The sequence below is a fragment of the Populus trichocarpa genome, chromosome 1 (genome assembly GCF_000002775.5).
Source record: "Populus trichocarpa isolate Nisqually-1 chromosome 1, P.trichocarpa_v4.1, whole genome shotgun sequence".
NCBI classification, from domain to species: Eukaryota; Viridiplantae; Streptophyta; class Magnoliopsida; order Malpighiales; family Salicaceae; genus Populus; species Populus trichocarpa.
This window is the reverse complement of record NC_037285.2, coordinates 36998367-37009062: the sequence shown is the minus strand read 5'-3', so window position 1 is coordinate 37009062 and position 10696 is coordinate 36998367. Positions and strand designations below refer to the sequence as shown.

General features: G+C 28.8%; 1 protein-coding gene across 2 annotated transcripts; it reads left to right on the top strand.

Moving 5' to 3' along the window:
• Positions 1-3626: 3626 nt before the first annotated feature.
• LOC7470805 (endoglucanase 11) lies at positions 3627-10287 on the top strand. Of its 2 annotated transcripts, none has more exons than XM_024596164.2 (5): positions 3627-4003; positions 4193-4405; positions 4573-4773; positions 4969-5200; positions 9264-10287. In XM_024596164.2, exons 1-5 carry the CDS (start codon positions 3770-3772, stop codon positions 9956-9958), a joined length of 1575 nt encoding a protein of 524 aa, XP_024451932.2. In that variant the 5' UTR covers positions 3627-3769; the 3' UTR covers positions 9959-10287. The 2 variants fall into 2 exon arrangements, with proteins under 2 accessions (XP_024451932.2, XP_024451934.2); XM_024596166.2 differs by having other exon boundaries at positions 3770-4003; positions 4969-5223; positions 9299-9958.
• The last annotated feature ends 409 nt before the right edge of the window (positions 10288-10696 follow it).

The following is a 10696-nucleotide window of genomic DNA, read 5'->3' as shown; positions in this document are numbered from 1 at the left end:
TTTTTTTTTTCCGTATGAGTTAAAGGTTTAATGCATTGTTTAATATTATTTCTAAAGTTTTCCTAATTGAAATGGAGTTCATTATTTATTTTCATCCAATTTTTTTTCAACCTCAATATTTTCAAGCGAGGTTCACTTGTGCCAATGGTAGAGTGAGCATTGTGCGGGAGAAAGCTGGATATTTTCAACCGGTCAATTAAGTCGGTGATGCAACCGCTAGGGTGTATTTGAAATGATAATAATAATAATAATTTAAAGTATTTTTGTTTTATAAATATATTAAAATAATATTTTTTTATTTTTTAAAAATTACTTTTAATGCAGATCAAAATATCTAAAAATATATATATAAAATAATTTTTAACAAAAAAATTTAAATTTTTAAAAGATATAATTTACAGTATATTTCCAAATATAATCTAAATCGATTACATCGCAGAACAAATTAACTCCTATATAATTTAATTTTATTTTAATTTTAATTTTAATTTGGGTTAAAGATCATCATAGTTTGGGTTAAAAATTAGACTGGCCGGCTACTATATTAGCTCGTCGTGGAGCTAAACTAGGTTTAATAATCCTGTTAAAAAAATTACCCTCGGCAGCTAACTAGTAACCTTCTACCTATCCAATTTTCAGTGGCTACGCATGGTTGGTTCGATTACGACGCCGTACAATAAACAAGATTTACGGCGCACAATCCATGCCTCGAGAAATTTTGGTGGGTACATCTTTTGCTTCCTACTTGTGCGAGGTGGCGTATCTTGTGGATTCATGAGCGTTTGTCATGACATCTAGAAGTTGCGTGGGGAGCTGGTTGAGCGGGATCGGATTATTAGGGAGCTTCAAAGTGATTAATCGGGGTCGACATTAGTGGACGACGTTTGTATTTATTAAAATTTAATGCATATTGAATGATATTATTTTTAAATACTAAAATAGTAATATATTAAATAAAATATTATTTTAATAAATATTGAGATAACTATATATTTGATTGGGTTAATTTGTATTAACTTATCAAATTCACGACGTAGATCAACTCGTGTTAAATTGTCAAACTGCGACTTGAGTTATGAGACCTTGATAATCCAATAGAAAGCAAATCAAAATAAATTATAAAACTCAATTCTCAATCAATCTAATATTGAAGGATAAAAAATATTCAAATAAAAAACAAAACAAAATCATCTGAGTCAACCTGAGTTAACTTTCCAAACTTGTTATCCAAGTCATGAGATTAAGATAATCTCGTAGAAAACAAATTGAAAAAAAATTTATTAAGTTTAATTTTTAATTAATTTAATGTTAAATAATGAAATTACAAAATAAAATTAAATAAAAAATATAAATAGATTGGATTGTCAAAGGAAGAAATTGAAAATTAAAAAAGAAAACAAAAAGTAAAAGCAAAGTATTGTTCTAGTGGACAATGCTTTTTGAATAGGTGAAATGTAACATTTTTTTTAAGTTTGGGTTAAATGTAATTAATGGAAAGAGATAAGAAAAATATTGTGATTAACTTGGTAACTTTTTTTCTATTTTTGTCTTTTTATGGTAACTTTCTCTCTTTTTTTTCAAAACAAATAACTGAAAAATAAACATAATAAACTTTTAAAACAAAAATAAAATTTTAAAACTTTAAAATTAATCATACATTTTCTCTTTGTTTTGCACTGTGCTCCTCACTCTTTTATTATTATTTTTTACTAAAATTTAAAAATTCATCTCATAGAATTAGGTCATAGAATACATTAATAAAAAAAAGAGTATGAAGATATAATTTTAAAAAAAAATGAGAGGAGCTTTATTATTTATATAAATAACGACATTATTTTCAACTCTTTTAGAATAAAGTTAATATCTAGTTATCAATTAATTATATTTTATATAATCTCATATTTTAATATTCAATTAAAATATTTCGAAACATTTAAATAAATTTTCAATTGCAATTTTGTTGGACTACTAATTTTTTCCAATATATTTGAAATAAAAAATTAAAATGGGGGGGGGGGGGGTTAGCAACTTATTACGACCTTATATATATATATATATATATATATATATATATATATAAAACTCTCAAGCCCATGGGTCAACCTCCACCCATCTAAATCTAATTTATGATCTCAAAACAAAAGTCCAAGATGACTCATCTAAACTTATCCAACCCAACCCCAGTTGTCAGATCTAATTGAAATCATATAAGATAACGACTCAATTAATACAGCATACATTATTGTATGATTTATGGGCCCGCGTTTATGCCATAGGCTGAAAAACAATTTGGGCAGCACAAGCATATTTTAAAGAAGTAAAAGAAACAAACTCGTGGCATGGACCGGATTCAAGAAGTAAAAGAAACCCCCTCAATTCCAAAACAACCCCATATTAAAGAACAGAAATATTAAATATTAAATTTTAAAAAAAATCCTAAAATATTTCTAGTCAATCCAAGCTAACACGTCAAATCAACCGTGCAAGTGATGGAACCAAAATAAACAAATATAAAGGAAATTAAGAAAAATCATGAAACCCAATATAAAAAAACTTCAACCTTAAAAAATGAAACTAAAAAAGAAAATTAATTTCTAACTAATCTAATATTGAAGTATAAAATAAAAAAATAATTTAAAAAATTTATCAAAGTAAATTTAGCAAAGAACGACAAATAAAATATCCAAGATAACCTGAGTTAATTTTTAAAATTTATGAAAAAAATCTATAGAAAGCAAATAAATGAAAATAGTATTGCCCAATATCCAATTGAGTAAATAATGAAACTAAAAAAACTTGGGTTTTAAAAAAGAAAAAATAAAAAACCAAGCAAACTTGATCAAAACTCTTAAATCTAAGTTAATCTCTAAAACTTGCAAGATGTGAAATCCTATTCCCGGGCTAAATAAAAAAGCTTAATTCCCTGTTGAAAAATAAAATTTAAAAAAATTATTTTAAAAGAAAGTATCAAAGTGAAAAAAATAGCAATCAAAAGAATAATAATCATATTTGATATGAGAATGAGACTATAAAATAAAAAATTAATTCAAAAAATTATCTCAAATAAAATAAATATCAATTAAAATAATAAAAATTAAATTTGAAAGATGAAAAATATTTAATATTTTTTCAAATATAAAAATATTTCCGAGTCAACTTAATATTATCCAGAAAAATCATGATGAAAAGATAAAAAAAAATAATCTCTGAAAGATTGTTTAGTAGATTCTTCCTTTAAATAATTTTATCTTGCTAAAAAATCAAAAAGATTAAAAACCTTTAGTTGTCAGCTTTATTTTTATTAATTTTTTTTTATCCCAGAAGAAACTAATAATTTTACTGTGGAATAAAAAAGCTAAAAAACTAATATGTCTACATATAATTTGAAAATAATAATTAAATCATGGCAAAAAAAATGTCTTGTCCCCGATGTTGGTTCAAAAGTCTTATAATTGAAAAGCAAATTTTCATTATACGATTACAATAAATAGTGTTTTACGAGTATCTGTACAATAATTCCACAAGTATATTTAGTTTTTATATATATATATATATATATATAAAATGTTAAGGCTTTGGCAAATTATGGGCTTATCCGAATCAAATCCATCTTTGATTTTCTTGAAGGCTCGGCCCATCCAAAGCGAGATGGTTATCCAATTAAATATATTTGACTAAAATAGGGAGATGAAACAAATGTCTCTAGGACTATAATCTCGCGCGCGGGCACATATATGTCGATAGTTAGAGTGAGAGACGCAAGGGCCAAATGGAGAAGGCAAATAAGCAACACAAAGTGCTTAGACACTTGAAATTTACTCGGCTCTGCGCTTGGCTGCTCTCTTTCTTCGCTATTTTTCCCTTACGCCAATCTTTCAACTATGGTGAAGCTCTCTCAAAAAGTCTCCTCTATTTCGAATCGCAACGTTCTGGGCGGTTACCATACAATCAAAGAGTCGTTTGGCGATACCATTCAGGCCTCGCCGATGGCCTAGAACAAGGAGTAAAGTCACAATCAATAACCATCACTTCCATATCCTTCTATTCATACGAGCTAGAACATATATTTTTCTTACAGGGTTCTTTTCTTCTTTCTCCCTTTTGGTATTGGATGCAGTGTGTTTCATATATATATGTCCATGCATTTCATTTTGGAAACCTAATTTGTTCCGATATATATACATGATGTCAGGTGGACTTGGTTGGAGGTTACTATGATGCTGGGGACAACGTCAAATTCGGTCTGCCGATGGCATTCACTATAACAATGCTATCATGGTCTGTTATTGAATATAGCGAGCAGATTTCCGGTGCCGGAGAGTATGAACACGCGCTAGAGGCAATCAAATGGGGAACAGATTATTTCATCAAAGCTCATACTCACCCCCATGTCTTATGGGCTGAGGTAAGTAGTTCAAGCATTTGAATTTGGAAAGGGGAGAAAAGACCCGTAAAATAAAGCACGAATCAATTACTCTATCTGATCCAGAATTAATACACACATATGTATGTATGTATGTTACTCCAGCACTATAGCTAGTTTTAGACCAAACAAAATCGAAAATTTTTCAGGTGGGAGATGGTGACACCGATCATTACTGTTGGCAGCGGCCGGAGGACATGACAACGTCACGGCAAGCCTACAAGGTTGACGAGAACAACCCGGGATCAGACATGGCAGGGGAGACCGCGGCAGCAATGGCGGCAGCGTCCATTGTGTTTAGGAAAACAAACACACACTACTCCCACCTACTATTGCACCATGCAGAACAAGTAAGTTAATTAATTAGGTTTGTTATGCATGGTAGGTGCACTGCACTATACACCAAAATCACTAAGAAATGAATTTTATTTAAAGGTGTTAGAGTTACCAAACTTGTAGAATGCGTTTAACTAATTTTAGTTGTATTGTATATAAAAAAAGGGTAAAATAATGATGATTAAAAGTGGGCTTGGGTTGTCTTGCAGTTGTTTGAGTTTGGTGACAAGTACAGAGGGAAATACGATGAGAGTGTTAAGGTGGCGAAGGGGCACTACACGTCGGTGAGTGGCTACATGGACGAGTTGTTATGGGCAGGTTTATGGCTATACAAGGCCACCGGCGACGAAGGTTATTTGAATTACGTGATAGAGAATGCTCATGTTTTTGGTGGAATCACTTGGGCCATCACCGAATTTAGCTGGGATGTCAAGTATGCCGGTGTTCAACTCATCGCTTCAATGGTACAGATATGCCTCTCCATCTCTTTCTTTCTCTCTCTCATTTACACTTACAACGTGCTGCTTATACATACTAAATTCCATTACTCATATATCAAAAATATTAATTGGTAATATTAGTCTTATTAATTTGTAATAATTAAGGAAATTAATATCAAACAAAATACGTGTAAAAAAAATACATAGTTCATTTCGATAGGAAAACTGTATGTAATTTCATCGCTAAAATTACATAGTACCTATAGAATATTATCATTCTATTATCAGCAACTTCGTTGGTGAGTTAATAGTTACAGTGATATTTACAATAAATTTTTTCTAGTTCTCTCTGGAATATACCATTAGATTTATTCTGTGGATAAGTTAACAGTACAGTAATATTTGCAGTAATTTTTTTCTAACTTTCTGAAATATACCGATAGATTTATTTAATTGGTGAATTAACCATAACAATGATATTTGCAGTAATTCCTTTTAAATTCTAAGAATATACCTATACACAAAGATTATTGGTAAAACAACAAAATTTGGAGTTAATGCTTGTGATGGATTCGTGTACTCTTAATTTTTTTTTTATATATAAAAGAAATCTTTTATTCTTGGATGCCATTTTGTTTTTATAAAATTTTTTTATTATGACCATTTTCTTTTTTTATTGGTTTTCAATTAAAATCTTGGATGCCGTTTTGTTTTTCTTAATTTTTTTATTATTTTATTACCAATTCAAATAGTACATTTTACAAAAACAAATCATAGTATATAAGTTTCTAGCTAAAAGTAAAATAATGACTCCAAAAAAATGTATTTTTTCTCATCTTTTCTAATTTTTGTTACATTCCAATTCAATTTGTACTATATTCCAAAAAACAAAAATGGATGACATCATTTTTATCTTCTCTTATGCATTTTCATTTTTTAATTTTCATTGGGTTTTTAATTAAAATAAGATTTATTGGATAATTGTTGGATATGACATGTGTCACAATCTTGTATATTTAACAAGCCAACGTCGTTGGTCACCTACCTTAATGTAAGATATAATGTGGATGAAAATTAAGTATACAATAATCATATTAGTATAAACTAGACAAGTGGTATGTCCTATAACATAGGTGGGTTAAGTTTTTTTTTTTTAATATAAATAAAAGATAGTTAGATAATACCAAAATTTTTAAATAAGAAAAAAAAAATTTATTTATTAACTTTACTAAGTTCAATAAACTCAGTTAACTTAATAATATAATTATAAAAAAAGACATCGACAATTAAAAAAAGCTAACAAAAGTAGCAATAATTAACTATAAAAAATAGTTGTTAATATTATACTCGGGAGAAGAAGAGGAAAAAATTTATTAGAGATTCACCAACGCTCCACAGTGAACATCGATCGCCCCATTACTAAAAAGAGCTCACAAAGGAGGTTTTATAGCCACTGTGAAAGGCTGTGCAACGACATTAAAAGAGGCAGCATGCACCATTAAAGCAATGACTCGAAAAGCAAATCAAATAAAATATCATGAAGTGATCATATAATGTTTATATTTAATTAATTAATTGAATTTAATTCTTAAGCAATTGTTTTTAAAAATAAAGCTAAATTGAACTAAGAACGCCAAATAAAAAGACCTGAGATAACCAGGTCATTTTTAAAATTAGTGAAAAATCTTATAGAAAATAAATAAATAAAAATAACATAGCTTAATCTTCAATTAATTAAATAAATATCAAATGATGAAATTGAAAAATCATAAGGTTAAAAAAGAGGGGAAAACAAGCAAACTCGAACGAATCTTCTAAACTTGTGTTAATCTTCCAAACTCACAACCTATGAAATCTTAGACTCGGGCACAATCAATAAGCTCAATTCCTAACCAATTTAATATTAAGGAATGAAATTTTTAAAAATAATTTAAAAATATTAAAAAAGTAAAAACATAGCAATAAAAAAATAAAAATCAAATTTGATAGGAAAAAAAATTCAAGAAGATGAAATCATAAAATGAATTTAACTTTTAAAATTATCTAAAATAAAAAAAATAACAATCAAAATAATAGGGATCAAATATGACAAATGAAAAAAAATTGAAAGAGTTTGAAATTGAAAAAATAAATAGTAATCAAAAGAATATGGACTAAATTTGAAGAAAAAATAAATTGAAGGGCTACTTTGAAAATTTAGATGGTCAGACATGAAAATCGAGGAGAAGAGATAAAAGAAGAAAAAAAAAATGTTGTTGGCGCCAAACCGAAAGTTAGCAAGCCACATTCACTATCTAGAGATAAAAAGGTCGTTAAGATGATTCAAATGTCGTCTCGAAAGCCACCATTTAGCCGCCAAACGCTCTCTCACGAGCAACCTAAATAGTGCCGGCATAACCCACACGCTAGGCAGTTTTGATTTTTAAATAATATTTTATATTTTTTTGAAATACTAAATTTTTTCTCAGCCAACTTAAATATAACAAAAAAATCATGTTAAAAATACCAAAACAAACCTAGACTAGTAAAAGAATTTGTTTTTTTTCTTAATAATTTAATCACTTTACTATGTTTTAGAAAAGTAAAAAATTTAAAAGGGCCTTGGACTGGATGCTAGTAAAATTTTACTTTTTAAGTATAATTTAATTATTTTATTATGTGATAAAAATATGAAAAAATCAAGTTAATTACAATTAATTTAATAATAACTAATAAACCTTACTAAATTATATTATTACCATGACAACCAATTCATTGTTTTTATTTATTAGAATAGTAAAATCGTTATTACATTTTCCAACCTATACTGTCTTGTGTTGTACAGTCGATCCCTTTTAGTTTCTTTAAACACATGTAAACATAAAATAAAAAAATGAAGGACCCATTAACAGACAAATTCAGTGGTCCCATTTACAGTTTCTGGGGATTGATAATCAAAACGTCACCGATTAGTTCATTATAGGAAGAATACTTCTAGATTAAACCCTATCGACACTCCTAGTAATTAATTAGCATCAGGGTTGAATAAAAAAATCAATTAAACCGAGAAAACTAGAAAACAAATAATTAAAAAAATCGAATCGTGAAAAAAACCGATTAAACTGATTAAAATTTAAAAAAACCGACCGGTTCGGTTTCGGTTTTATAAGCTTGAAACCGAAAAAAACATAGCCAAACCGGTTTGAACCGGTTTTGTCCAAAAAAATCGAATCGAACCGAAACCGGTCGGTTTGAACCGGTTTCGGTTTTTTTTTTAATTTCAGTTTGGTTACTTTTTTTTTTTATAAAAACCGAACCGAACCGAAAATGATCACCCCTAGTTATCATTGCTAAAAACTTAAAACATTAAACAAATCCAATCTTGAATGCTATTCTAATTAATTCCTTGACCCAAATTTTTTGTATACTAAAATATTGATAATCTAAACTATTCTTAGCTCAAAACATATATATTTTGCATTATACTTATTCAATCCGAACTTGCATATTCATTGATTAATATTGGTTAAAATGAATTAAGAGAAAATAAATTATTATAAAAAGAAGAAACAATACTTCAACTATATATATATTATACTATCAATAAACTTTTAAATAATTTAAGTAGCTTTGATATATAATGATTAATCTAGAATTTAGACAATTATCTTGCTTCTTCTTTTTTCTAGTTTTACTTAAAAAAATGCAATGCATCTCTTAAATTAAAGTTTATAATATAAACTTTAATTAGTTTAAACAAAAACAATAACAAAAAAAATATATATATATATTATAAGAATTTGATACAAATATTTTGGTGTGAAAATTATCTTATTTTCTCTGTCTTGCTTCATTAAAGTTTATTTTTATTTTTTATATGAATAGATGGCACAAGGGAATTATTTTATTTTATAACTTCCGCACATGATTAGCTAATAATCGAGTCCTTTTCTTACATGATGATGTATACGCGTCAAAAATCAATCTCTCATCCTAGAATCCTCGAAAATTCTATGACAATTATATACAGATTATAATTTAATCTTTGTTGTTTTTTTTTTTTATGATTTTATGAGTATTTCTAGTTGATAATCTGAATTTCTTCATATTATCTTTGCAGCTGCTAGCCGGAAAAAGCCACAGAAAACACCAACACATCCTTAAAGAATACCGTTCCAGGGCAGAGTACTACCTCTGTGCTTGCCTTAACAAAAATAACGTGACTAACGTGCAACGGACCCCAGGCGGCTTACTTTACATTCGCCAATGGAACAACATGCAATATGTATCAACTGCAGCATTTCTTCTCACGACCTACTCCGACCATCTTCAAGCCTCTAATCAACGGCTGCAATGCGATCAAGGTACACTGGACCCGTCAGATATCTTCAAGTTTGCCAAATCACAAGTTGATTACATATTAGGTTACAATCCACTGGGGATGAGCTACTTAGTTGGATATGGTGCAAAGTACCCTGAAAGGGTTCACCACAGAGGAGCATCTATTGAATCATATAAAGGGCAAAAGGATTTCATTGGATGCATGCAGGGATATGATATCGGGTACAGTCGACAAGGTCCGAATCCTAATGTTCTCACCGGAGCTTTGGTCGGTGGTCCTGACATGAAGGATCAGTTCAGGGATGAAAGGGAAAACTACATGCAAACTGAGGCCTGCACGTATAACACTGCGACTCTTGTAGGAGTTTTTGCTAAATTGCACTGGCTGGAAAAGGATTATTTGTCTGCGAATCCATCATTATTTGCTACCATAAGATAATTGTATAATTGCTCTTTCATTAAATAAAAGAGAACCACATGAAGCTTTTGGCTGTCATCCACTACTAAAAAATATAGTAATTAGCAACTAATAAAAGAGAACCACACGAAGCTTTTGGCTGTCATCTACTAAAAAATATAGTAATTAGCAACTAACTATTTCGTTACAAATAACATTAAAATCTGTTGCGAAAACAATTTAGTAACAGAATCAGCAACGACAAATATTAGATGCAAATTTATCGTTATTGATTTTTTAGCAACGGATTTGTCCGTTGCTGATTTTGCAGCAACGGAAAATCCGTTGCTGGTTTTGTGAATCAGCAACGGATTATCCGTTGCTGATTGATGAATTATTTACAATCAGCAATGGATAATTCGTTGCTAACTATATTATTTTTAATAAATTAATTTTTTATTTATTTATCAAAATGACTTTTAATTTGTTTAATTAATTATTTATGGATATTTTAAAAATTGTGGTATATATATAACCAACATAAATTAATATTGAAAATAACTGTATCACTAATAAAAAATGGAATAAAAATAATATTTATATTATAAAAATTTAGTTAAACTTACATTAATACAAATAAGTCGAAATACAATAAAAAAAAAACAACAAAAAATACAATCATAGTGCTGGTTGCGGAGACGAACCATGATATTTTGGATCTACACAAGATGAATCAGGATATAGTGGTCAAGGTGGAGTAACCAGGAGATTGAATCTGAA

What these genes read in the sequence shown, in the direction of transcription:
- LOC7470805 (XM_024596164.2), top strand. Translation starts at nt 3,770, where the DNA reads ATGGAGAAGGCAAATAAGCAACACAAAGTGCTTAGACACTTGAAATTT. An exon ending in CCCATGTCTTATGGGCTGAG is followed by an intron (nt 4,406 to 4,572) that starts GTAAGTAGTTCA and finishes AAAATTTTTCAG; the next exon opens with GTGGGAGATGGTGACACCGA. An exon ending in CTGGGATGTCAAGTATGCCG is followed by an intron (nt 5,201 to 9,263) that starts GTGTTCAACTCA and finishes GAGTATTTCTAG; the next exon opens with TTGATAATCTGAATTTCTTC.